Below are 26,544 nucleotides of genomic sequence, written 5' to 3' on the forward strand. Positions count from 1 at the left end.
AGCCAGGGTCGGGGGAAGAGCCAGCCGCCCCGCAGGGCCCGGGGCTCGGCAGCCAAGCTCTTCCCGAGAGCGCGTCCCTGGCAGCGCTGCAGCTCTGCGCGGCCCCTGGCAAGCGGCAGAAAACAAAACTGCTGCTCGTACCCTCTGGCTGCTTCCCCGGGCTCGCCTGCCAGCTCCCCGCATGCCAGCGCGGCTCCAGCGGGGCCGGGGCTCCTGCTCGGCGGGGACAGCTCCAGCGGTGCCAACCCCAGCCTCAACCCCTGCCCTGCCCTGCCCAGGGGCATCCCCGGCCAGCGCCAAGTGCAGGTGACCCGGGACAGGCACGGGCGAGGACAGGTTCTTTCTTGCCTGGTGCTCTGGTGAGAAAGAGGCGACATTTAACAGCCTCCCCCGAGAGCGCTTTCCTCTCCCCTTTCCTCCTCCTGCGCCGATTTAATTTCTTCTATAGCTCCCTTCTTCCCCTAGCGAGATCAAAGAAATCCGTGGAACCGGCGCATTTCAGCGGAAACGTCGATTAAAGGGAGTGGGGGAGGCAGCGCTGGGGGGATCAGAGGAGGAGGAGCAGGAGAAGGAGAGGAAGAGAGGCTGGAGGGAGCATCTGGCTCCACGCAGTGCCCCGGCAGGACGGGCCGGGCCGGGCAGCGCGGGCGGCACCGGAGCTTGGGTGGCGGCGCTACCGGGGCACCGGGGGCTCCTCCGGCCGGGGCACCGGGGGGCTCCTCCGGCCGGGGCACCGGGGGCTCCTCCGGCCGGGGCACCGGGGGCTCCTCCGGCCGGGGCATCGGGGGCTCCTCCGGCCGGGGCGCCGGGGGCTCCTCCGGCCGGGGCACCGGGGGCTCCTCCGGCCGGGGCACCGGGGCTCCGCTCGGCGGTTCCGCCGGGCTCCTGCTGCCCCCTGCCGCCCCGGCGGGACGGGACGGTGCCTGCTCCCGGCCGGTGCCCCCGGGGCCGCTCGGAGACCCCAGCCCGGAGTCCGTCCCTTGTGTCCCCACCACGCCGAGCCCCCCTAAACCCCCACGGGCCGGCACCGCCACCTCCGCGCGTCCCGATCCGGCACCCGCCGCCTCCCTGAGGGGGAAAGGCCCACGCGGCGTGGGCTGCCCTCGGACAGGGGCTGCCAGCATCCCACCCGAGGGTGCGATGGCATCGGTGTCCCCCAGCACATCCCCGAGCCGGGGCCACCTCAGGGCCCGGAGCCGCGGGCGCATCTGGCCGCAGCATCTCCCGTGGCTGCCGTCCAGGGAAGGGGATGTTTGGGGGATGAGTAACATCCTTCCTGGCAGGGCCGCTGCCCGCTCCTGGAAGCTGCTGCAGGCACAGAGGAGCTCAGCCCCTTCGCCCGCCTCTTGCCCCGCTCAGCCGCGGAAAGCAGCCAAAAGAGAGGAGGAGCTCGGGGATGGGGCCGGGGCAATCCAAGCCCGTGGAGTCGGCACGAGTCCCAGGTGCCAGGGAGAAGGGAGGGAGGATGCTGCGTGGCACGGTGGGAAGCAGCCAGGAGGCACAGGTTGGGGGAGGCAGCTCCAGGCCCCCTCTAGAGTAGGGTTGCAAGCCAGATTCTGGCTGTGTGCTGCCAGAAGCAGCTTATTTTGGAAGGGAGGCGTGTTGGCAGAGTGCTGGGTGCGTGGAGCTGCTGACGCCGGGGAACAGGACGGCTCTCATCGGGTCCCAGCCGTGCCTCGCAGGCCAACGCTGCTTGGCTTCAGCCCGCAGCAAAATCTGCCCCGGCAGAAGCAGGGCTGCATCCCCAGCTCCTGAGTCACCCTCTGAGCAGGGTGGACGCTCCAGTCACGAGTCAGCACATTGCCCAGGGCCACGACTCACCCTGAACACCAGAGGGGCTTCCTGGGACTCACCAAACAGGATGGACAGAGCTCCTAACAGCTCTGACCCATCTGGCGGGGTTCAAGCTTGAATGAAGAAAGAGGCACACAGGGCTCATCCCACCCCTGCACCCTTCTTCCCCTCCCTCAGTTCCCAGGAGCAGTGCCAGCCTCTCAGGGCCTCAGACCCTCCAGGCAGCAGGGTCCAGCTGGAAGCTGCAGCTGCACTGACCAGGTCTAGGATGGATCCCAAACTTCACAGCACACAGGGACCTGCTCTGCCTTCTCCAGGTGCTCTGCTGGCACACCTGGGGCTGAGGAGCCAGCACAGGCTCCTTGCCAGCACCACTGTCCCTCCAGAGATGGGCTAGGGAGCACACCTGGAGCAGGCTGCTGTGCCTGGACACGGCCTGGGAGCTCCTGCAGCTTACATGTGGCTTGGCATGCCACGAGCTTGGTCAGGTCTCAGCCCATCCCGCAGCAGGGCACAGCTGTGAGCCGGGGATGCAGCAGCCAAGCTCCCAACACGCAGAGCCAGCCCTGCCCTTGGGAGCCACACTGCAGCATTGTGGCCTGGCTGGTTTTTCCAGAGATGCATCCAAGGGGCGCAATCAGATCTCCAGGGAAGGGAGCAGGCACGTTCCTGGCTGTGCAGAGGAGCTGTCGAGGCAGTGCCAGGAACTGGGGCAGTTGCTGGGCACCACAACAAGCCAAAGGAAAATCAAGCAGGCAGCTCCCAAACCTGGGCTGTGCCTCACTGCCCAACTCCAGGAGCTGCTGAGCCTCTGCAGAGCTTTGTTTGCAAACCCTGGGGCAGAGCTGCCCTGCCCTGGCACTTCCTCCAGCTTTGTTTTACACCAACAGACATTAAACAACCAGCCTGGAGGGCTGGGATGGGGGAAGGACCCTGCTGGGGGCGCAGGGAAGTGATTGTGGGAAGAAAGCTCTGGAGGAAAACAGAAAAGTAGTGTCAGGGAAAGGGAGTTCCCTCCACACAGGGAGGTTGTTTTTGATCAGGGCTTGTCTAGACTGGAGTCACCCACACTGCACAAGCACATCAACACCACGCAGCCAGCCCGGGGCTCCCTGCTGATCCCAGCAGGACAGAGGAGCTGCACTCACTGAGTGTGGGCAGGACCTGACCCTGGCACTGCCCATCCCACCTCCGAGGGGACTGGGGGCACCCTCAGGCTTCCAGGCGCTGCCTCCCAATGTCCCTCATTTCCTCCCAGCAGTCAGGAGGCCCTGTGCCCCCAGGCTCCCCAGCCTGGCCCTGTCACCTGTCCCCTGCACAGCCCCTGGGCAGCAGAGGGACACAGGGCAGCTGTTCCAAGGCTCCCAGCTCCCTCCCTGCCTTCCCTCAGCCAAGGGAGCTGCAGGCACACAGCGTCACTTTTTCCAAGAGCCTCTCCCTGCTTTCCTTTCCCTCCTCCCTCGCAGAGCAGGGCCTGGATGCTGGGGAGTGCAGGAGGCTCCTGGATCAGGGCAAAGGCAGTGCCAGGATGGACCTGGCTGGGAAGGCTCTTGGAGCCCCACGCTGGGCACAGCTCTTCTTCAGCTCCAGCACAACCCCTGTCAATGGTGAATGTGACACCTCCCAGGCACGGAGCACACCTGGCTAGAGGTCCAGTCCACCTTTCCCAGTGCAACTGGGAGAGTGGCTTAGCAGCCCTAACTGCCCCCACCTATAGCTGAAGGGCTTCAAACACCTTTCTCTAGGAAAAGGAGACCCCAAACACTTCAGCCCATCCACTCCAAGGCCAGGAGCATCCATGAGAAAAGAGAACAGGCCTGACACAGACATTCTTTAAGGATGATCTAATTTAAAAACAACATCATAATGAAAATGCATGTATTTTAAAAAGAGACCCACAGCACTCCAGTGCTGGAGGCAGCCACGTGTCAGTGATGGGACTGCTCTGTACCCATTGCCCCCACTTTCCCAGGACATTTGGACAGCTCCACATCCCCATTTATTTTCCTTTACCACAGAAAATGTCTCCCTAGCCCCGCCACACACCCTAAAGCATCAGCTGAAGCTGCAGGAGGGACAAAGGCTGGAGCAGCAGCCCCTTGCCCAAGCCAGGCATGAAGCAGGCAGGGGGCAAACAGCTCTGGCTCCCAGCACTGCAGAACTGGGCACAGGCAGAGAAGAGCCTGCCCAGGCACCCTTTGCTCACAGCAGCTGCTGGCGGGCAGGACTGCTCTTAAAGGTAATCAATGGAGCAGAGAAGAGCTCTGGATTGCTTTAATCCTTTCCAAAACACTATTGCTAGCCCAGAAGCTGTCCTGCTCCCTCTGTGCCTGTGAGGATTTGTACTTGTATGGCTGGATAATTTGACAGGGACAACACACACTCGGCCCAGGCAATCTCAGACTTCCCAAGGAGTTTGCTCTTCGCTCAGTGTGCTTTGCCAGCCCAATAAATCCACCCCCACGTGCCACCCTCCCCTCCCTCCGCACGAAGGGCTGGGACAGCAGCCTTGGGGTGTGACTCAGACACACGGGGGGGGGGGAGGACATCCCCTCCCCATGGGCAGGGCATCACCAGGTACCAGCAGCACCACGGGCACGGGGAGCCAGGCGCCGTGGCACTGCGGCAGTGGGACCAGGCAGGGCTGTCCCACCCGTGTCAGCCAGAGGCACCAGAGCCGTGGAGCCAATGGTTAAGACAGAGCCAGCTGTCCCCGGAGGCAGGAGCACGGCGAGGGGCAGGGCTGCAGCTCACGGGGCTCCCCGGTAGCTGTAGTGATTGTGCTCGGGGTCGCTCAGGGTGAGGGGCAGGCTGGGCTTGCGCTCCGGGTCCTTCTCCTCACACTGCCGGGGGGGACGCTGCTTGAAGAAGTCAGAGACGTAGTGCACCTAGAAAAGATGGTTTGGGGACACCTGTGTCAGGCCAGGCAGGAGCTTGTTGTATTGTGTTTTTATACTTTGTAATAGTTTTGGTTTTGTATACCCACATTTTTTCCCAGATTGTGCCCCCCCCCCCACCTGTGTAATCCCTCTCCTTTGCTGAGATCATCCCCAAATGCCCACCCTGGCTCGCTGTCAGTCACTCAGCATCTCATCCCCTCCATCTAGAAGCTTCAGTCCAGGACATCGAGTGATTAGCCAGAGGCCAGGGGTCAGCCCCCCAAGTGTTTCTCCACAGGCTGACCTAAATGTGCATTTCCCAGTATCCATACCTTAATTTTTCTTATTGGTCAGTAAATGTTATCTACTTTATGTTTCCACCTCCCTTTAAATGTAACCTTGGCACCTCTCCGGGGCTCTCAGCAGGAGCCCCCTGAGGTGCAGGAGCACCAAATAACACCTTGGATTAAGCCCTGCTAAGAGTCAGCCCTTTTATCCTCAGCCAATGTCTCTAGCATCTCTTCTGCCGCAAAGGGACCAGCCTGGCTGCTCTCAGCACCCCCGGGGCACGAGAGAGTGTCCCCCCACTGTCAGCCGAGGCGGGGCTGGCCGGGGTTCCTGAGGGCTCCCAGAGAGACAGGGACAGGAGGCCAGCAGAGCAGCAGGCTGCAGAGGGGACACTCACAATGAGGACGGCAATGAGAGCCCCCTGCAGCAGCCCCACCAGCACATCACTCCAGTGGTGCTTGTAGTCAGACACCCGGGTGTAGCCCACGTAGATGGCGAAGGCGATGAGGAGGAACTGGATGGTGGGACGCAGCAGCCGCGCCCACTTCCCCACCAGGCGGGCCTGCACGTAGAGCTGGGGGGCAAAGGAGGGAGGGATCAGCCAGGGCAGGGTCAGCAGCCAGCCCAGGGAGGGGGTGTTTGGGTATGGGAGCCGTGCGGGCTCTGGCATGGCACTCACCGCCAGGAACATCATGCAGTACATCCCAAAGGAAGAGTGTCCCGAGTAGAAGGACAGTCTGTGGGGCAAAAGGGATGGGTGAGGCCATGAGTGAGCCCCCAGCTGGTCCCCACAAGACCCCTACCCCCTCCACAGGCTCTGCCCTGCAATAGGAGAGCCTCAATACCCAGCTGGGGCTGCCACTGTGAGCCCAGCACTGCTGGGCAGGTGGAAGAGACACATCCTGTGGCACCATGGCTCACCTGGACTCGGTGACATTCCTGCTCTCTCCCTGGCAGACATTCTCCAGCTGCACATAGATGGAGCAGTTCACCTTGGACCAGTCAGGGTTGCAGACAGCCAGGAAGTTTGGCCGCAGACGGCCGATCATGTATTTGGCCAGGTCAGTCAGGGACTGGCTGATGGCCCCCCCGAAGAGAAAGGTCCCAACCACCTTGTAGAGGGCAGCCAGGTAATTGTTGTACTCTGACTTGGAGTAGAGACGCTCAGTGTAGACCAGGTATGCCTCCCCTGATGAGATCTGCAGAGAGCAGGGGGAAGAGGTGAGGGCTGAGCAGCTCCCCAGGGCTGCAGGATGCTCTGGCTCTGTAGCTGAGGAGCCCCTGGCATCACCTGCCACAGGAGCCCACGGGCTCTCCCCATCCCTGCAGGGAACCAGTCCCACGGGATGTGGCTCTCCCCACTCCAGCAGCAGCTCCTGCCCCAAGCAGAGCAGGGCTCAAGCTGAGGGTGCTGTTGCCCTTCCAGGGCTCTGGAGGTGGCTGTGCTGGGCCCCAGCTTCCATATATAACAGGTCAGCCTGACCCTGTCCTGGAGGGAAGGGGGTGGCAGCTCCTTACAATGATAACAGTGCAGCTGATGGTGACCCCAGCCATGAGGCCGTGGGTGATGGTGTCTGCCTTGTAGGGGTAGCGGATGGAGTCATCGTTGCAGTAGAAGCCTCGCTTGTAGGGGGAGTTCACCAGAGTCAGGATGATGAAGGGCAGAGCCGCTGCAAGGCACAGAGAGGTGAGGACTGGGGACAGCAGCCAGCACACAGCACCACCCATCTCTCATCCCTGAGTCTCTGCTCCCCGATGCCAGGGAGGGATCCCCCCAGGGATGAAGTGCTGAGGCACCTGTACCCAGGGCAGGAGGACCTGAACCCACCAGTGCACTGCCCTGAGAGCGATAGGGCCCTATCAGAGCTCACAGATGCCTGCAGCACCCAGATACCACACGAGACAGCCACAAACGGGCACCCACAGAGCGCCTACGGCTGCCCTGCTCCTCCCCAGGCACAACAGGGGCAAGGCCTGATCCTGTGCCCTCTCCTCACACTGCCCAGCCTAGGAAGACAGAGCTGATAAAATTAATGAGCACAGGCATCTTGTAAACCTGTTTTATGGCAGGGCAGGGCCCCCAGATGGTCCCAGCAGAGCCCTCACAGCAGCTCCAGGAGAGCCAGCATGGGGAGATGCTGTACATGACCCCCCAGTCCAGGCACAGTGGGACTCCACTGCACTTGGCTTGCTCCCCTCATCCTCCCACAGCCCCTGTCAGCTTCTCCTCTCCCCGGGCTCCTGGGGGCTCTGGAGAGAGGCTGCACCGCCCAGTCAGCCTGGGCAAGGAGGATTTTCCACCCAGCACACTGCAGCCCCAGCCACGGGCAGCTGCGGGCTCACCCAGGACAGAACTGTCCCCGAGATCCAGAGGGGTTTGGGGTCTCTGCGGCGCACAGCAGCCGTGCCAGCCCCCCGCTGGAATGGCCCCCCCTGACCCTGCTCCATCCCTGCTCAGGGACAGCCAAGGACGAGTTCCAGGACGCTCCCCAGGGAAGCGGCCCCCCCTCCCCGGAGGCCACCTTAGGCCGGGCTCCTCTCCCAGTTCCGCCTTTCCCGGCGGTTTCCGCCTCCCCTTGTTCCTCCGTCTCCCGGGAGTCCGCACCTTCATCCCCGCCCGTCCCCGCCCCGGGGGTCCCGCCGCCTCCTGCGCTCACCGAGCGAGCGGGAGGGAGCGCGGCGATGAAGCACCGGGGGCTGCCCCGCCACCCCCGCCGGGGGCAGGGAACCGGCCCCACTCCCTCCTCCCCGCACACCTCAGACGTCCATTTTCAGCTCAAATTAGACACCAATTTTCTTTCTGGATAATTTCATCCTCCAAAAAAAGCTCCCCTAAAAATATAAAGCACCGGCCCACAGGAGGGGAAACGAGCTCCGAGCGGCACCGGGACCCGGCCTCTCCCCGCCCCGCAGCCGGGCAAGCTCCAGCCGCGATCCCGATCCGGGCCTTTATTTTTAGTCCGTCTTAATTCGTTACTTCCTTGCGGCAGTTTTAGAAACATTTACCCGCACTGGGGCGGGGGGGGGGGGGGGCAGAGGGGTCCTAGAAGGGTGCTCCGAACCCACCAGCCCCGCTCCGTCCCGCGGAGCGCCAGGCTCGGCGGCGGGCAGGCGGCCAGGGCGGCGGCGGAACCGTCCCGGTGCCGCCCGAGCCGAGGGACCCTCCCGCAGTGTCCTGACTAGAGACAGAGCGGGCTCCCACCCCCCTGTGGGACCGTTCCCGGAAAAGGGAACGGCCCCAAGAACCGGGACCCCCGACGGAGCCCGGCAGGGCTGGGGCGGGAGCCGCAGCCCGCCCGCGCCGCCGGTGGCTCCCGGCGGAGGCCCGGAGCCCCGGACATCAGCCGGGCAGGTGCCGGCCACGGGCCAGAGCGGGCAGAGCGCGGCGGGATCGCGGAGCCTCGGTAGCTCCCGCGGACCTGGCCCCAGCCCAGCCCCACCGAGGGCACCGGCGGCACGCGGAGCCCGGAGCCGCCCGGGGAGGGGGCGCCGGCACGGAGCCCTCACCGACCGCCAGGCACAGCACGTCGAGCGCCACGAAGACCTTCCTGCGCTCCATCCCGCAGCCGGTGCGGCCCCGCGGCCCGGCCCCGCGGCTCACATGGCCCGGAACGGCGCGGGCCCGGCCGGGAGGTAAAGTCCGGGCGGGGCGGGGCGGGGCGGGGCCCGGTGCCCCCGCCCAGGGCCGGGGCGGGGCGGGAGCGGCGGGGCCGGGGCAGGTGTGGGGCGCGGCGGGGCAGGGACCCCTCCGGACCCAGACCCCGCTCGCTCCCCGCCACTTCCTCAGGCCCCGTTCCGGCGGCCGCGGCTCCGGCCCTCCCGAGTCCCCCGGTGCCCACCCCGCCTGGCCGGGCTCCCCGCCTGGCTCGGCTCCCTGCCGTGGCTGCGCCAAGGGGAAGGGGGAGAAGAAAGCGAGCGAGGCCACTTTGGGAGCCGCCCGAATCCCACCCCCCTCAGGCCTATGTCCCGAGGAGACAAAAGGGGCAAAAAGGAAAATTCTGCCCCTGAAACGTGCTGGCTGAGCTGGCGGGGATTTGTGCAGACGTGAGGCTGGCTCGGTGGCGAGATGGGTTCTTAGGAGCCTGTGGATGCAGCAGGCACCGGGGTGAGCACACAGGGGGAGCCAGGAGCTGATTTACCCGCTCAGACATTGGGCTGTATTTCCTGAGCCTCCGACGTCCTGGGGGCTCCCGGTGCTTCCCGTTGGGTTTGGGTACATGCTGAAACCCAGAATGGGGACAGGAGCAAAGGCTGGAGCACAGCAATTCCCCGGTGGGAGCAGGGACAGTGGCATCCCGGCTGTTAGCTCCAAGCCGGATGTCGGGAAGGAAACAAATAACACAGAAACCACCCATGGCTGATAACTGCGGGTGATTGAAGCGCAGCGTGAGTGGCCTGTGCAGAATGTCAAGGCTGTTTGTGGGAAGCCGAGAGCTGGAAACGCTCTGGGGCTGCCCTGGAGTTTCAGGAGAGGGGACAGAACCACGGGCCAGCTTTCCCCTGCCCTGATGTGCCCCGCTGCAGTTTCCTCCAGCCGTCCGGTGCCGCGGGGGCCCTGGCACACCGCTGGGGCAGGATTTGCCCCACACATGCTGCCTGCAGACCCAAACCAAACAATTGAGAGCCCCGAGGAAGGAGAGCTGGGGGATGCCCGGACTGTGTCGAGGAGCAGATGTGACGATTAAGACGCTCTGTCCCACCGCTGATAAACGCCCCCTCCTCATCACAGCCTCCAGCAGTCCTGGCTGTGGGAGCGCTCAGGGCCGGGCCACCGTGGCGACACAGATGTGACAGCGCGGGGCTCCGAGGACACGGCACGGCCCGCCCGCGCTGGAGCGCGCAGGGGAAGCTCCGCACGGCCCCGCACGATTTTACCCCACGGGGGTCCGGGGCTGCGGGCGGTGCCGCCCGGCCCGGCCCGGCCCGGGGGTGTCGCGGTCGGAACGGGGCCAGGGCCGGGTCCGGCGGCTCCGGGCGCGGTTCGGGGGGCGCGGGCGGCTCCGGGCGCGGCGCGGTGTCGCCCTCTGCCGTCCGATCGCCGCCGCTGCAGCCGGGCCCGGGGGGCGGCGGAACCGGCCCGGAGCCCGGGGAACTGCGGAACCCGGCCCGGAGCCCGCCCCGGAGCCCGGGGAACTGCGGAACCCGGCCCGGAGCCCGGGGAACTACGGAACCCGGCCCGGAGCCCGCCCCGGAGCACGGAGAACTGCGGAACCCGGCCCGGAGCCCGCCCCGGAGCACGGGGAGCTGCGGAACCCCGCCCGGAGCCTGCCCCGGAGCACAGGGGGCGGCGGAATCCAGCCCGGAGACCCCCGGGGCTCTGCAGAGCCCGGGGGATCCGGTCCTGCTGCTGTCACCGCCTCAGAAGCAGCTCTCGGGTCACACAGGGCCAGAACCAGCGTTTGGTGCCGAAGGATGCCACGGAGGGACCACGGTCCCAGCCAAAGGCTCCAAGAACACCCGCGGTTCCCACTCCTCGTCGGGGTCTCGAGGAAGGGGGGAACGTGCTCCCGTCCCTCCTACTGTGGGCAGTGCCCACCCTCGTACCCACCTCTGCGGGGCAGAGCCGGGGCCCTCAGGGCAGCCCCGGGAGAGGCAGAACCAGGCAGAAGCAGGAGAAGAGAATTTAAGGAGTCAGTGATGGAAGAGAGGAACTGTGGTGGGGAAATACAATGCAGTTGCAGCAGGAACACTCCACTTGCCTCCAGGAGCTTTTTCTGGTTGAAGTTTGGATGCACCCCTGCCTCTCAACACCCCAGACCTGGCAGAGGCTGACAGGGTTTTAGAGGACTTGGGGAACCTGTGAGAGGAACAAACAGCTCCCTCCAGCTCCACCACGGGAAGGGAAAAACTCTGGGCCTCCTCCTAGGCTGGGATGGCATCCCTGGCACAGGGAATCCTGCCCTGCCTGGTGGAGAGCACTTGTGGAGGGCAGGAGAGGATCAGACAGTAGAGGCAGGGACCTCTATTCTTGTTTTGCCATCATTATACACTGGACTGTTGCATCTTGGCCTCTAAAAAGAAGACAGACTTCTGGCTCACTTTCAAATTAGGTTTTTAATTAAATAAATAACGGCGAGGGGTCTTCAAGGCAGTGTCACTTCACAGTGTAGGGCTGGGGGGCAAGGGAGAAAAGAGTCCAGCATTGGGAGCGGCTCAAAGTGAATGTGCTTTGTAAGAAGGAAAAAAGAAAACCCCAACCAAAAAAAAACCAGAACCAAACCTCCTCCCCCAGTGACTCCCCCTCCCTGTCCCAGCCTTTCTCACCCCTCTCCCTCAAAGTTATGTGGAAAAAGCGCTGCACTCATGTTGAAAGACCCCATGCAAATCTGTAAACAACACTGAAGGACATCAAGAGATTTCTGCCTCAGCCAGCTCCCCTCTCCTTTCACTAGGGCTTGAAATAAACCAAAAGAAAAAATGGTTTCAGGAAAAGTAAGAATGTTCTCAGCCGATGGAGGAGATGCCAAGGCCTGGCCCTCCCTGGGAGGGCTGCCTGTGCTCTCACCCTGCCTCCTCTTCTCCCTTCAGCCAAGGAGCTTCCTCTCACCCCCAGAAAAGGGGAATCACAGCCTGGGCAGTTCCACTGTGGAGCAGGCACTCGTGTTTGCTTTCTGTTCCCAGGAGCAGCTGGAGGGGAGGCCTCTGCTCAGCACCTCTGGCTGACAAAGCCATGCCAGGTGAAGGCAGCTGCACACGCCTGGGGCTCAGCACCTCCCAGCACAGAGCTGGGGACTGAAGCAAACCCCTGCTAAAGCAGACAAACCAAGATCTTGGGCTTAGGAGATGAGACAAGGTCTAATCCTGGCATCCCGTGGGGCTCTTTGATGCTGTCTCCCTGCTCCTGCTGCAGGGCTGGCCACAGCTTCCCAGGGAGGAAAAGGAGGATGCAGGCTCCTGGGTTTAGGTACCTGCCAAATCCATTGCAGCAGAGCCAAATGCACAGTCACAGCCCCAAGGCCTCCACCAAAACTCCCAACCCAAGCCCCTTCCCAGCTGCAGAACAGCTGGAGGAAACACAGCTCTGTCTGCACCAGAGCCTTGCCCAGCAGGTGAGTGGAGAGAATTCCCTGCATGGGAAAAGGGGAATGGGAACCCACTGAGCCAGTGGCCAATCCCAGACCTGCAACACACCTGGCACATGAAGCAGCTTTGGACTCCAGCACACCCAAGGTCAGCTTCCTGTGGCTCTGCAGCACCTGGCACCTTCCTGAACATGGCAGAAAAGACACACTTTCCTCTCAGCACAGCCTGTTTTGTGACACAGGGAGGACAGGGACGCCCAGGGATGCTGTGGGACTCCCCTGCCTGGGACTGTGCTAGCACCCATACCCCAGACATCCTGGGAGCTAAGCAACCTCCTCCCTCTGCTGACAAACTGTTGGAACAAACTGGGAACTTACAAATGTTTTCACCTGCATTCTACCCTCTGGCCCTTCAGCCCAGAGAAGATCAGGTCACCCCCTGCAGCAGCAGCAGCACCACAGCTCTTGGCCAGCATCACTGAGTCCAGAACCTCCTGTTACTCCCCACAGAAGTTCCCCCTGGCCCAGCACTGCACGGGAAGGTGAGAAGGAACTGAGTGCACACAATGCTGCTGCACACACAGCATGCCCTTCCAAAACCTGACATTTCTGCCCCAGGGCTGGGCCAGGCCATGTCCCACCTGCAGCTGGGGGAGAATCAGAACACGTGGCTGCTGCCAGTGCTCCTGGCATGAGAGCCCAGCTGCTGTCATGGTCCTTAAGGGCCAGCTTGTCCCACTCCTCTCTAAAGCCTGGCATAGTGTCCCAGGCAGGACTCAAGGTGACACTGCCAGCCAGGACACCCCTTCCCTGAGCCAGCTGTGGTCCCAGGGGCTGTGCACAGGTGATGGGAGATGTCCTAGATTGTTTTCCCCCTTCCAGCATATCCGAAGCACTTGTCAGCAGCATGACCCCCTTACTGCTCACAGCAGTGTTTCCATCCCATGAACATCTGTGTTCCTGCCTGTCCTGACCCATGGCTGCTGGGAGGAGGACAGGGTGAGTGGCTCCTACTGCAACACGCTGCCCGTGGAGGAAGGGTCAGCCTCCCTTGGCACCACTGTGCCCATCTCTGCAGGAAACTGCCCTGCAGCCCTCCCAGGCTCTCAGACCCCCAGCCTGCACCCTCACCATGATGGTGACACCTCTCTCTTCTCAAAGCACCTCAGACTGTCCTGCTGGGGCCAAGGGACACGTCCCCATCCCGAGGCAGGGACTGTCTGAGCAGACTGGCATCACCCAGGGTGACACATGGTCAGTATAGGAGGGGGGTGAGGGACCTCCCCACTCAGGAAAGCCAGCCACCACTTTGCACAACTGTGTCAGGATACACTGGAGCAGAAAGGTGTTTGGTTTCACTGTAGCCTTGGATCAAGGAGGATGGAAAGACGGATTCCGACCAACAGCTCCAAACTGTCCCTACAGGACAGTGGAAGTTCCAGAATTTCACTCAGTCAGGTCAAAGTCCTTGCTGGGTCTGTGACAAATTTGTGACTGGAGACTTTCACTGTGACAGAGGCTCTGACCGAGCCACAGGTGCTGGGCAAGCCTGATGAGCAGTCAGGAAAGTATTTACATCTCCGATGCCGATGAGACCGAAATCTGTGACCGATAAGGACACTTGAGCAGGGGCCACCACTGCCTCAGGGTCTCTGTCCAAATCCACAGGGCCAGCAATTAAAGGCAACCCCTCGTTAATGTCTGCAGGGAGAGTGAAGTCCATGGTTATTGTCTCACCAGAGTTCTGCAACGTTTCCTGCTTCTCTACCAGTCCTGGTGCCGCGGGTGGCAAAGCAAAGAGCTCGGGCTCAGAGGGGGTGACAGAGTGGCGTGGGCAGGGCACAGGGACAGCGCCCGAGGGCGTCTCCTCCGAGGGGTCAAAGGAGCAGTTTGTCTCCGAGGGGGTGCTGCACTCATAGCCCTGCCCTGACTCGCTGATGCTGCCCAGGCTGCAGGCTGTGCTCTCCACACTCAGGGGCTCTGCTCACGTAGGGAGAGAGAGGGGGACAAGGGAGAGAAAGTCACAGTGAGTCCACAATGCCCAAACACCCAAGAGTATTTGTTAGATGGCACAAGTGTTTCTTTGTTACAGCAACCAAGATCCCCCGTCAGCCCCCACCGAGGGAAGGCAAGATGCCCACAGCAGATGGGAGGCCATCAGTGTTTCTATGGAAATTAAAGGAAACCTCACAGACACACTGCAAGATAAGCCAAACCCTAAATCCCATTCCTTCGTGCCAACAACCCCTGGGAGCTGCGCACACAAAGCCTTCATCTGCAGTAGGACAGTGAGGGAATGAACCCATGTGGGGCTCCCTGCAGATCTTCTCACAGCCAGCTGTGTGTGAAAGCAGCTTGCACATCACTTCTGGGGCCTTAACCCAGCCTCTGGAGGAGCTGCCTGTGTCAGTGCTTTGGAAGCAGCTCACCCAGATGCCCAGTGCATAATCCTTTCATTTTGGGAATGACCTAGGCCACCTCTTCAAGCCCACAACTGTTTTACAGTCACCCCTAGTCAATGCAGAGACAGACAAGACTCTTCTGCTGACACCAAAACCCCACGGCAGACAGACAAAAAGGAATTACCTGTGCTCTCAATTGCTATCTGATCTTGCCCAAAGTGAGCATCCAGGCAGCCAGCTGCAGAGGGAATTGGTGGGGAGCTCCGAGAACGACTCGTGTTTTCCACTTCAACCCCATCCAGGTCATTGTCAGTGAAATCCCTGTGGGGAAACACAGAGAGCCTTGCCACCACCTGCTGAGCAGAGAGATGCAGGCAGGAGAAAGGGTGACTGGGATTAAAACCCATCAACAAATAAAGCAATGGGACTGTAGAGACATCACTAGAATGAATGTCCCTCCCTCCCTGCTCTCAGAGCCTGGTTTAGACTCTGCCCTGAGGAGGTGACCTCAGGTAAGTGTGGCCAAGACCAGCCCATGATAAACCAAAATGGGCTCTCCAGCTTCCTAAAAAGCTCTGCCCCCAGTTGTGTGAGCTTCAGCCTGTTCCAAAGGGAATAAATCCATGAACAAACACCCAGGGAACACCCAGTTTCACGGAATGACTGCGGTGGGTCCTTACTGTGCCAGCAAAGAGCAAGTGATGAGAATCTATTTTCCCACCCTGGGGAGATTTAAGATTTCAGATATTTTCCTGTGTTGCATCAGAATTAAAAAAAAAAAAAAAATTAAGCCTTCATCTGATGTTTTTAATTGATTCAGCTTCAATATTTCATTTTGACCTATTAAGAGATTTCCGTTTCAAGCTTTTTGAAAAGGTGTATTCTGAAAAGTACCGTCTGTAATTAGCATACATTTCAAAGGGAAGAATTTGCCTCAAAGGGAAATTAATTCAGGTTCCAAACCACCAGAAATAAGTGCATTTTTGAATTTAAAAATCTTCCTTCCCAAAACCTCATCAAACTGAGTTCTTTCACCGAAGTCAGCTCTGAATCCCTGTCCCCAGCCTTTTGTGGATGCATTTGATTGAAACAGAACTACTTTTGACACACAGAAAAGGACAAGAAAGTCCACAGTTCTTTTATCTTCCCTCCCCACACCAAGTGAGTGTTTGTGCTCTGAGAACACCCCGTGCATCCCTCCATCCTCCCACCCCAGAAACCTTCTGGAGAAGAAAGCGCAGTCTGTTAAGCGGAGGTGCTTTGCAGCAGGAATCTTCACTGGGAGGTTAATATTACTAATTTTAGTGTGAGAATATTCCACGCACGTGGCTCCAGGGTGGAGGACGTACTTCTTCCTTCCTAGACGAGTCTGCTGAGTGAAGTAGTCATAACGCTCTGATTTTTTCCACATGTAATAATACTCCACGCACTCGCCCACCGACCGCGTGCGGACCTGAGGAGAAACACCCCAGTCAGGACAGCCCACCCCCATCCAGCTGCATCTCCTGGAGCAAGGAGCTATTTTCCCATTTAACCAGCACAGAAAATTAGAAGTGCATCACAGTGATTTACATTGCTATGGACACATTGCTGCAGAACAGAAGCACGTACTGAGGTTTCCGAGGTGGCCAGAGAAAGAACTCCCCACAGCACACAGCTGCTGTCACAGACCCCTGTGGGCCACACACACTCGTGCAGGACTTTCCTGTGCTTCCAGCAGCAGCACACTTAGCAGAGAGAGCAAACCTGCATCCATTGTCACTGGCCAGCGTCAACATGCCTACAATAAACCAGTGGTAGAACTGGACTCTCTGGTTCTGCCAACTCCCAGCACAGCAGCATGTCCCGGGGCCCAGCTCTCCCTACAACAGCATCTGCCATTCTAGAGGACCCCAGGGGACTTTACGAAACATCCACATGCTCAACTCACTCATTCACAGAAGTACTGCAAGGGCTGAGAGTTTGGAAAGAACTTTTGAGACTCCAGAAAGGGCTAATCAGTAATTAACTGACATCACTCATGCAGGTCAGTGGTGTTTGTGACTTCTCCCACCTGGAAAATAAGGCAGAGCAGGGCAGTGAACAGCCCATCACCTGCTGGCATGAGTCAACACAAAGCCTGGGATTGGAACTTGGCCATCCTGAACTCCCTGTGTCAGCCCAGGCCCAAAGCACACCTGTGGTGCCCAAGCACCTGCTCCTTCCCCTGCTCCTCACCTGGGGGGAGCAGCCTTACCTTGTTGGCTTGGATAAGGTGAAAGTTTTTCCCATGGACCCTAAAGCCATGTTCAAAATTTCTACATTCTTCCTCGCTCCAGGCACAAAGCTCATCTGTAGCAGAAAGAAAGAGTTGGGGGAGATGTGCAGAATCTAGAAGGAGTTTCATGTGCCATGATGAACTCCTGTAAGGGGGGGGTCCTCACCTCTGATAACCTTCACGTTGAACCGTAACCTCCGCAGTGCCTCTTCTGCATTGAAGTTGCATTTCACCAGCTCATACAAAGCCTGGGAAACAGAAGGAAATCACTGCCAGCATGCACCTGAGCAACACACCACAAACCAGCCCGCTCATGACTCACATTTGTCTCGTAAAACTTCCATTTCCCAGGAGCCACCTTGCTGCTAACCCCAGCCTGACCACCAGCAGAGGTTACCCCACATTTTTAAGGCATTGGATTACAAACCCTGGCACTCAACAGATGCAATCCCACCAGAATCTAACCTGGCTAGCTTGAAGTAAACACAGCTGCTCTGAAATGGCTGATCTGCTGACTTTCCCAGTGTTCCCAATGGGAAGGTAACCTACCTTCCCAGAGCACACCTGGGCACACACCCTAATAGGAATGTGCCCCTTGTTGATGGAGTGAGAAACTATCCTCTGTCCCCTTAAACAGGAAATAATCTCAGAAGTTTCTCTCTTCAATTAGGTGAAAAGACATCTCATAGGACTTGGGGGACTTCACTTCAAACTTAAGGATAGCAATTGGACAGAAGCCAAAAAGTCCCTCCTAAGCAACTTACTAGAAAAAGAAGAGAACAAAGAAACTAATGGCTTTTGTGAGGTGTTTTACCAGGGACAAGAACCTCTTGCCCTGGCTTGGTTTTTCTCTGTAAAGAGTTTTGTTATTTTGCCTTTTATTAAAACCTTTTTATTTCCAACACTACCAGAGAAGCCATCCTGCTGATTTTATGCCTTCTAAAGTAGCTGAGCTATCTTGAGTGTGAAATAAATCTCAAAGAGCTTATGAGACCTGGCTCGAGGAGACCCATATTTCACACCCTCGCTTATCCATCAGGATCACTGGAGTTTGACCTCATTCTGCCCTCTGCAGGGAAGGTGGCACTGTTGGGCCAGCACCACCTGGGTCTGTGTGGGCTGCAGGAAGCCCTGAGCTCACCTGCTCGTTGTCCTTGACCACCTCTCCCTCTGGCAGGCTGCTGCTGGACAGCTCGTCCCACTGGCGCTTCACGGCGCGGTACAGGAACTCTTCCACCTCCCTCTCAGGGAGGATGTTTGGGTCCCAAAGCAGCTGATCTTCATTCTCATAGGCTAACAGAAAAAGCACTGAAATAAGATAATCAAACAGAGAATTCTGCTGCTTTTTGAGAAGTGGTCTGCACGGACATGCATGGGGGAGACACAGGAGGGAGGAAATCTTTCCTTGGTGCTCCAATTTGGCACTAGAGATGACAAACATCTCTCAAGGCACTGCATGTTCCCTCCTGATTTTGGAGGCAGATAAGCTCTTTATATCTCTTTTAGGGCCTTTGGCACAGGCTCAGCTTGCTTCCATTGTTTCAGAAAGGTTGGCTGACAAAGTTTTTGTTATCATATTTTCAAAGATTGCTGTTTTGATTAATTAATCCTGGCAAATAAAGACTGTTTTAGCTTTCTTGTCCAGAAGCTCAACAAGCTGGCACTCATACTGCACTCATTATTGGACACAATCTGCAAATCAAGGCACCTCTGTCTACTCTGCAGACATCCCAAAATCAGAAACAGATCACCTCCAGGGAGCACTGAATGACACTAACTCACTACTTAAGGAAGATGTCAGAATAAATCAGAGCACCCCCAGATGGGTGTTCCTTCTCTCTGGCTACAGCTGAGACCCCCTCCTGCAAACCTGTCACACCAACCCAGTTCTCAGTGAGCTTCACCAATGCTGTCCCTGTGTTCCCAGCCCTATTAACTCAGCCAGCAAATCTGAATGTCAGCACTGAAAGCTGCCAAGTCTGGAGATCCAGAGCAGGACTGGAGATCCAGAGCCCATGAGAACCCCCTGCCAGCAGCCCTACCCCCAAGCCAGGCACACAGAAGAGGCTGCCTTACCTTTTTGCCTGTGCCTGTTTAAACGGAGGATGGGAACAGTGGCCTGGTACTGAGGTCCAACCATGATCTCCTGAAATCCCAGGACAGAGAGGTGAGAAAATTGAAATGGGAACTGCTCCACACAGGCTGCACTTCATGATTTAGGGACTACACCACTACAAGGCTGATTTATTTACTGGTAGCCCCCTCTGTCACTGTTGTTTTTAGTGAACCCTGACTATTTTATAGGGTAACTAAGAAGATTTACTACCAACCAGATGATTCTGTGGGGACCTTCAGCATTTACACAGTTTTTATGTAAAGGATGTATGGCAAGCAGCTAAGGTTGGAAATAAAGCAATGCAGAGGTTCTCCTGCAACCTCCACAGCCAGGATGAATTTGGAAGCCTGCTCCACTCTTTAAAAAGATGGTTCCCCCTCAGTAAATCCTGCTGGGAATACTGCACAGCATTGCACCTTTATAGGGCTACAGGCTGCAGATTTAATTTACTAAGGCAAAACAGACTTCCCTTATCTGACACAGAAGATAATTTCAAGATTGTATTAAAAACCCCTCTTGTAACCCACATCTGTCACTGCCACCCACAAAATGCAAGGCATCAAGAAGCCAGTTGTGGAAATAACACAGTGCTTTGGAGTCATGCATTTTTCCAATTCAAGAGTCCCCCTTCCCAATGCACTCAGGTCATTTACCTTCTTACACTCATTGGATGGGATGGAATCCACCTCTGAGTCCTCAGCCATGGAGGAAGCACATGGTGATGAACATGGCTCTTTGTCTTCATCAGCAAGGAAGTTGTTTGCTTTGTGGGAAAGCAAAAGATCTGTAGTTAGGAATTTTTTATTCTATTCCTTTGCGTTCCCTCTCCTTCCCTTCATTTTCTGTCCTAAAGTCCCTTTCAACATGGTCTATAGTGACAACTTACCTGTATTTTAATTTTCTCACTTTAAGTAAAAGAATTTGGACACTTGCCACATGGATGGCCAACTTGGGGAAGCTCAGACTCCTTAATATTGCAAGACAGCAGAAGAAATAACATCACTTCATGCAGAGTCCCTGTCATGTGCTTTGGCTTCCCACATATTCCAACATATAGGAACTGCCACAATACATCACTCCATTACTACTACTGAATTTATTCACTTGTAGAGATGTCAGATGAGGTACTGATCTTTCAGACTGCAATTACAGCAGGCAGCAAAACAATTCCCACTCTCTCTCAGTATTCTGAGAAAATTCTCCCCTCATCCCACTGCTCATCAACGTTCTGTCCTGTCCTACCCAAAGCCCGGTAACGCCTCTGCCATGCAGACAGTCCCTAGGAGGAAAAGTGGAAAATCTGATGTCAGGAGACTGACAAAATTAAGAGAAGCATTCTCACCCTCCCCTGCACATCATATGTAAAAGTGAACAGCAGCTACTTAGGAACTAGTGACACATACAGCCAGGCTGGTTTGGGAATAAGTCCGATGCATCGTGGGACGTGACGGATGGAGTCAGATCGTCAGCTGAAGATTGTGTCTCCTCCTCTTCTTCCCCTGAAAGCAAATCCTTCGCTATTTGTTCCTTTTAACAACAACAAGAAAGTGAAAAATATTTTTAAATTAAAAAAAAATATAAGAGGGGGAGTGAGGCCTAGAGTAAAAGCATTTTTTAGCCAGCAGTGGCCACATCCACAGAGCTCCTCACCCTCCCACAGCTTGTCCAAAGACAGATTCTCTCTCACACTCCCACCACACCCAGACTATTTTCCCTAGAAGCACTTTAACAAGTGTCATGAGTGGCTTCCTATGGAAGTCAGACAGTATGAGCAAGCATCCCCTTCTGTAGAGCTCCACTCACTGCAAATATCTCAAAGATATTCTGAAGGAGAAAAAAAGAAAGAAAAACCCAACCCCCCTAAACCCCCCCACTTTCTACAGAGTTGAGCTAGAACAAGAGGAGCCGTGGCTTCACACAAATTTTGAAGATACAAACTCTCCCTGGCTCTTGACACACCCCATCATGTGCAAATACTTGTAACCAAAGCTCCATACAGAGTTTCTACATTTTGAAACAGATATCCTTTGTCCCTTCTCCTCTAAACACTTCACACTCCCGTTTCTGCACCTGGTGTTCCTCACTGGGACACCAGAACTAGGCAGGCCCCTCCCAACCCCTCTGAAATGGGGGGAACCTCAACCCCACGTGCAGAGAGCTGCTCTCACCTTATCCAGAGTCATGTCAGGGAGGTTGGGAGTGATGTCATTGCTCTCACTGTCCTGCTCCGAGATGGGATCTGATGCCTCATAGCCATACAGTGCGAGCAGCTCCTCAAATGGCATTTCACTGCTCTGAGCAAGAGGAGGACAAAGCTGCATCAGGAAGAGAACAACCACAAGAGCACCACACCAGCTGGAACACAGACAGGCAGAGGCAGTCAGGGCAGCTCAGCTCCTCTGAGGGCTCTGAGCAGCCTCAGGTGACACTGTTGGGACCCACTGTGACCTGTCCCTCTCAAAGCCATGGAAAAGCCAGGAACTTTCACCCCAAAGCATTTTTAAAATACCTTTATCTTTTAGTCTAGATTTCAAACAGCTGAAAGATGCCAGACAGCACAATTGTATTTAAGCAGAGGGAGCAGCAAATCCCTGTACCAGTCTTGTGCCTGGCCTGAAGAGACATTCCCTGTCACCAAGAACAGTTTGTGTTCCACTGAGGTCACCCTGGGACCACCCACAGCTGCAGTCAGGGCTTCACATAGCAAACAAGCAAATCCTCCAGGTAATTTCCCTTCCCCTTCCCTGCTGCCTTTACCTGAGAGGCACTGAAACTCTTCTCCAGTTCTTCTAAAGATTTCTGCTTCTCCTGAGTTTCATCTTCCTCCCTTTCTTCCCTCACACCATAGTTCTGGGAAAGGATCTCTGCCAGGTTCAGTCGATGATCAGCTGAGCCCATTGACACAACTGCAGGGATCAGAAGGAGTTGGACACTAGCACCACCAGGGAAACACATCTTGAGATGCAACAAAGCCAGGGATGATCCCTTCTTGTGTGTGAGCAGACATGATAAGCCAGAGGAAGAGATTAGGCAGAACAGAGGGGAACAGAGATCACAACTGGCAGCAGTCACTTCACCAGCACAAAGGTTCTGGGCACATTTGAGTCCCACAACTTAATGTGAAGCTTTTCTGAGTATTTGTGTCTCACTCCTCACTGGATTCTCACAACATGTGTGCACACACTGCAGCCTTTCCTTCACCTGGGGGCATTTTTAGGGTAATCACCCCTTACTCAAGAATGGCCAAATATTCCTTTTTATCTCCTACTTTCATGGATTTCCCTTTCTCCCTTCTCCCTCCCCATGAGATGCTTTTCTGGGATTGCTGCCAGTGCCATTGTACCTGTGTCCTTGGCCAGGGCCTTACCTGCCATGACCATGCTTGCAACAAGGATAAATCCTGTGAAATCTGGGAAGAGGTCTTGGGATACATCAATAAAAGAGAGGAAATAACGGGGGGAAAGGGTAATCTCCCCTTACTCAAAGAAATCTCCCCTTACTCAAGAATGGCCAAATGGACACCAGTAGGAGCTTTGGCTTCTTGAAGCCTTTCCTCCTCTGTCAAACAGCATGGGAATCAACCAACAGCCTGGGGAGGTGTTGCAAGGAGAAGGGAAGTGATCACAGAAACTTTGTTTCCTCTGGAAAGCAGACCAAGAGCCAGAGGGAGGTGAGGCTGGAGGTACCTGCAGCGCTCTGAAGGGCGGGCTCTCCTGGACATAGGCCACGGGCTGGGTATGGAACCACCCTGGGGCTCTGCCGGCCAACAGAGGCCTTCAGGAAAGAGAAAAACATGGCTGAGACAGCTCTCCTTAAAACCACACCACCCCTCCACCCACCTCACCCCACCAGCAAATGTAATTCATTGAAATTCAAAGCAAAAGTTACCCAAAGCCCCAGAGGGCAGTGTAGAACTGTGCTGTTCTCATTGTGGGCACTGATCAGTTCTTCCTGCCCTCCTCACCTCCCCTCAGCCCATGTGTTTCTATTCCATCTATTTCACCTCCAGCACTCTGCTCACTACTTATCCCCCCACCAGTTTGAGATCTCAGACCTTTGTGGTTTACATCTTCACTTGAATGAAGGACCTGGAGCCTCAGCTGTTATCCTAAACACACACATTGTGTCTGAGCACAGCATTTTTAGGGACTGACCCTTCAGGGAGCAGCCAGCCACAACACCCTGGCTTCTCCCTGATGCCTCCACTGCACCCAGGAGCAGAGAAAGAGCAGAGAAGGAGCCTGGTAAGACCAGGAGTGGCACAGGTGAGGTGGGAGAGGCAGAGCCCCAGAACAGGCACCTGCAGGGTGGCATTTGGTGCTCAGTCACAAGTTCAGGCAGCAGCAGGGGCTGAGGAAAACAACCCAGACAGAACATCTGCTGTGCCTGGAAGTGCTGTTCATCAAGTTCAGCCTAGGCAGGGAGCAAACAGGTAAACAACCAAAGCTTTTGGGTGAGTGACAGCACCTGACTGCAGAAGAAAATCCCAGAGTCAATTCCCCAGTCCCCAGGGATATGTCTGTGGGATACTCAGCCATCAACAATCTCAGCTGTGCACCACCACTCCTCACTCACTCAGTTGGAGCCAGGACATTTACAGCCTTCCAAGGGAGCCTCTTACAATTTATTTCAAGAAAACACAGTATAGCTTCACATCAAAATCTATCCTCTAACAACAAAGCAAAGTATTCACCACAAAAAGCCACCACAGACTGTGAGTTCTGAGTAAGTTCCTTCAGCTACCAACATGCAGGAAATTCCATAATAACCAAGAAGATGCCTCCAGTCCAACACCCCCCAGAGACCACTCTGGCTCCAGACAGAGCCCTGCAACCATGCACACAAAAAGAGAAGGGAGAAGTTAGGGGATGATGAAAGGAGAAGGAGACAGACTCCATTTTGAGGATGGTCATACCAGGAAATGGCTCTGTAAGTCAGGAAAGTGTCATGGTGCCTTTGTTGGGCTGTGCTGGAATGTGACCAAGCACAAAACCCTCTTGGATAAATCCTTCCAAGCAAACAAGCATGGTTTCATGGAAGGGGTGTGGGGCACCCTTACTCTCTCCAGGTCTTGGACAACCTGCAGAACTCAGATTTGATCAGGCAATGATCTGTAGATCAATGGCACCTCCTTGCCTGGGGATCAATAAAGACTCTGCAAACAAAGATTGAAGCTGTTGGGATGGATGGGCTGGCTTGAAAAGGTCTCAAGAATACCTCAGGAACAATGAGATCTCCTGTTAATAACCAGGTGCTGAAAAGAGGAGGATTGGCCACTACAACAATGTGACAATTCCAAAACTAATCAAGAGTTTAGTGCTCCAGAGCAGTAACAGAGCACCAGAGCAATGGAGTCACCATGGAACAACCAGCACTGCTCTGCTGGGGCTGAGGAAACAAAAAACAAGTGACAGCCAAAGCAAATGGCCCATTCCATGCCCCACCTGAACACATGTGGAACAGAACAATCCCTCAGATTACTCACAAATCCATAAGACCACAGAAAGAAGAGTCAAAGGAACAGAAGAGAAAGGCAGGCTTGGCTTAAAAATGCAGCTGATGACAGAATATTTCTGATTGCCCTGATTATCAATGCCATGGGATGTGGAGTTACTTGGGCTGAAGGTGAGGTAGGTGCAGCCTGACACTTCAAACATCACACAGGAGGCAGAAATGCAGGAGCATGGCATGCACCAGAAACACAGAGAAAGGTTCTGGGCCAGGGTGTCACTGCTCCTGCTGCTGAGGAGGGATTCCATGAGTTATCCTCCAGTTATTCTCCCAGTGCACTGTGATCCTGGAAATTGGCTCCTATGCCCATGAGGCATTTAATCTTGGGGGGGCAAAAAAGGAGATTAAATTCCTTTAATCTCACTTTACCATCCCCAGCACTGCTTTCCTCCTGCCAGCATCTGCTGCTCAGGCATAGGAGTAACTTTCCTCTCAGAAGTTACACTGAGGTTGGTAAACTACTCACACTCATCTTTGTATTTCTGGGTGACTCCTGCACTCCCTACTGAGGTGTGGACTCAAGGCTTTGAGCACATGGAATGAAGCTCAGCCATCATTTAGGACACACACAGGCAGAGTCTGAGCTCTGTGCCCTGAAAAAGTTGTTTCCCAGTGTGAGGCCCCCAAGAAAACCTTCCAGACTGAAATCACTCTTGCAAAAAAGTGAGGAAAAAAAGGAAATTTCCCTTTCCAGTGTTAACCTTCAATAACTAACATAGTTTCCTGAGCCAGTCTAACACATATTTCAGATTCAGTGAGAAACCTTCCTGCTTGCTCTGCCTTGTGCACACTCCTTGGCCATGGGGCCATCTTCCACAAACCCCAGCTGTAGCCAGGGATGGAAACAGATTTGTCCTGCAAGTTCTGTCTCTGAAAGACTAAAGAATGAGCAGATGACACAACACACAGACCACCTTGTGCACTGCTCAGGAAGATCTGGGCCCCACCACATCTGTGCAGAGATGCTCCACAGCCAAACCTCATCCAAGAGACAATGACAGCTCCTGGATGTCCCCTGGACAGACCTCTCTGAGCTGTGCAGGGTGCAGAGGCACCACTCTGACCTAAAAACGTGCCCAAACACCACTCTGGCACAAGTGAACGCAACAACCTTGGTGCTCTACCAAAGGCCAAAGCATGGGGGGTGGGCAAACAGGCCAGGCAGCACGTTCCTCATGAAGAATGCCGAAACACCCTGGAAGAGAAGCCCTGCCCTGGGACAAGATGCTGTCACAGCCAGTGGGGATCTGAGATCCTGCCACAGAGTACCTCAAAGTCTTCCCAGCACCACTGTTCCACGTTATGGCCACCATGAGGGTCATGCCATAGAAATGAAGTGTGCATGTGTCACAACAACCATCACAGCAGGTCAAGGATGTTTGAGGGACATGGCAAGGCTCGATGAGCAATGGCATCACCAGCTCGAAGAGTGATGGAGCAATGGCAGAAACATTTCAGCACAAGACACCAAGGCAAACACGATGTGGCGATGGGGGAGGCAGTGGGGAGTCCCCACCTGGTCCCTCATGCCTTCTGGCCCCTAGGCAAGGTGGTGAGAACCATCCTGGCCACCCAAACCAGCATTTCCCGACACGTTCCCCACCCTCTGCCATTCCCAGCATCCTGACCTCGCTGCTTAGGCCGCCTCTCACCTGAGAGCTTCTGCGAGCCCCCTCCAACAGCCCCACACCCCTGACCCCGGCTCCAGAGACCCCAACCCGCTGCCGGGTTCTGCCGGGCCACAGCCCCGGGGCTCCCGGTCCGCTCCGCCCCCGGGCCTCTCCACCCGCGCTCCCGCAGCCCCCGGCCCCTCACGCCCCTCTCCGGGCCCCTCCGCCGCGGCTCAGGCCGCGAGATCCCCGCGCCGGCGCCGCCCGCCCCGGCTTTCCCGCCGGGTCCCGCCCAGGAGCCCCTTCCCGTCCCGTCCCCGCCGGCGCCCCCCGCCCGGCCCCGCCGCCCCTCGGCCCCGGCCCGCCCCCGCCCCTCGGCCCGCTGCCGCCCAGGGCCTCGGCGTCCCCCGGCCCGAGGGCCCCCGCCCCGGTGGCCGGCGCCGGCCCATCACCCCGCTGCCGCAGGACGGCGGCCCCGGGCAGGCGCGGCTCAGGGGTCCCGGTGCGCCCGCCCGGCCGGGAGCGGCCCCGGGCCCGGCGCGACCCCGGCGGCGGCTCCGCGCTCACCTCCGCCATGGCCGAGAGCGAGCGGCAGGGGGCGCGGGCCCCGGATGCGGCGGCGGCCGCTGATTGGCTGTGGCCGCGGGGGCGGGGCCGGGCCCGGG

General features: G+C 56.9%; 2 protein-coding genes across 10 annotated transcripts; both read right to left on the minus strand.

Annotated features, from left to right (window-relative positions):
- Positions 1 to 3,623: 3,623 nt before the first annotated feature.
- On the minus strand, positions 3,624 to 8,625 carry PLPP2 (phospholipid phosphatase 2). The gene is made up of 6 exons (XM_059869843.1): positions 8,469 to 8,625; positions 6,480 to 6,631; positions 5,883 to 6,160; positions 5,641 to 5,698; positions 5,359 to 5,535; positions 3,624 to 4,682 (listed from the first exon to the last, which is right to left on the minus strand). Exons 1-6 carry the CDS (start codon positions 8,518 to 8,520, stop codon positions 4,545 to 4,547), a joined length of 855 nt encoding a protein of 284 aa, XP_059725826.1. The 5' UTR covers positions 8,521 to 8,625; the 3' UTR covers positions 3,624 to 4,544.
- A 2,371-nt stretch (positions 8,626 to 10,996) lies between these two features.
- Positions 10,997 to 26,487, minus strand: MIER2 (MIER family member 2). 9 transcript variants are annotated; one of them, XM_059869774.1, is made up of 13 exons: positions 26,447 to 26,487; positions 22,445 to 22,532; positions 21,516 to 21,664; positions 20,927 to 21,052; positions 20,162 to 20,285; positions 19,412 to 19,521; positions 18,719 to 18,788; positions 17,784 to 17,935; positions 16,809 to 16,890; positions 16,622 to 16,716; positions 15,711 to 15,838; positions 14,570 to 14,706; positions 10,997 to 13,963 (listed from the first exon to the last, which is right to left on the minus strand). In XM_059869774.1, exons 1-13 carry the CDS (start codon positions 26,453 to 26,455, stop codon positions 13,488 to 13,490), a joined length of 1,746 nt encoding a protein of 581 aa, XP_059725757.1. In that variant the 5' UTR covers positions 26,456 to 26,487; the 3' UTR covers positions 10,997 to 13,487. The 9 variants fall into 9 exon arrangements, with proteins under 9 accessions (XP_059725757.1, XP_059725754.1, XP_059725753.1 ...); XM_059869771.1 differs by having other exon boundaries at positions 15,606 to 15,838; XM_059869770.1 differs by having other exon boundaries at positions 15,606 to 15,838; positions 17,784 to 17,950.
- Between the last annotated feature and the right edge of the window lie 57 nt (positions 26,488 to 26,544).

Source organism: Haemorhous mexicanus, chromosome 29 (genome assembly GCF_027477595.1).
Source record: "Haemorhous mexicanus isolate bHaeMex1 chromosome 29, bHaeMex1.pri, whole genome shotgun sequence".
Classification (NCBI taxonomy): Eukaryota; Metazoa; Chordata; class Aves; order Passeriformes; family Fringillidae; genus Haemorhous; species Haemorhous mexicanus.

Excerpts from the sequence above, each read along its gene's own strand:
- MIER2 (XM_059869768.1), bottom strand. Across the intron at positions 16,717-16,808 it reads CAACGTGAAGGTTATCAGAG|ATGAGCTTTGTGCCTGGAGC; the intron begins GTGAGGACCCCC and ends TTTCTGCTACAG. Across the intron at positions 15,839-16,621 it reads ACCTTATCCAAGCCAACAAG|GTCCGCACGCGGTCGGTGGG; the intron begins GTAAGGCTGCTC and ends GTTTCTCCTCAG.
- PLPP2 (XM_059869843.1), bottom strand. The coding sequence starts at position 8,520 with ATGGAGCGCAGGAAGGTCTTCGTGGCGCTCGACGTGCTGTGCCTGGCG. Across the intron at positions 6,161-6,479 it reads TCAGCTGCACTGTTATCATT|ATCTCATCAGGGGAGGCATA; the intron begins GTAAGGAGCTGC and ends TGCTCTCTGCAG. Across the intron at positions 5,699-5,882 it reads AGGAATGTCACCGAGTCCAG|ACTGTCCTTCTACTCGGGAC; the intron begins GTGAGCCATGGT and ends TTTGCCCCACAG.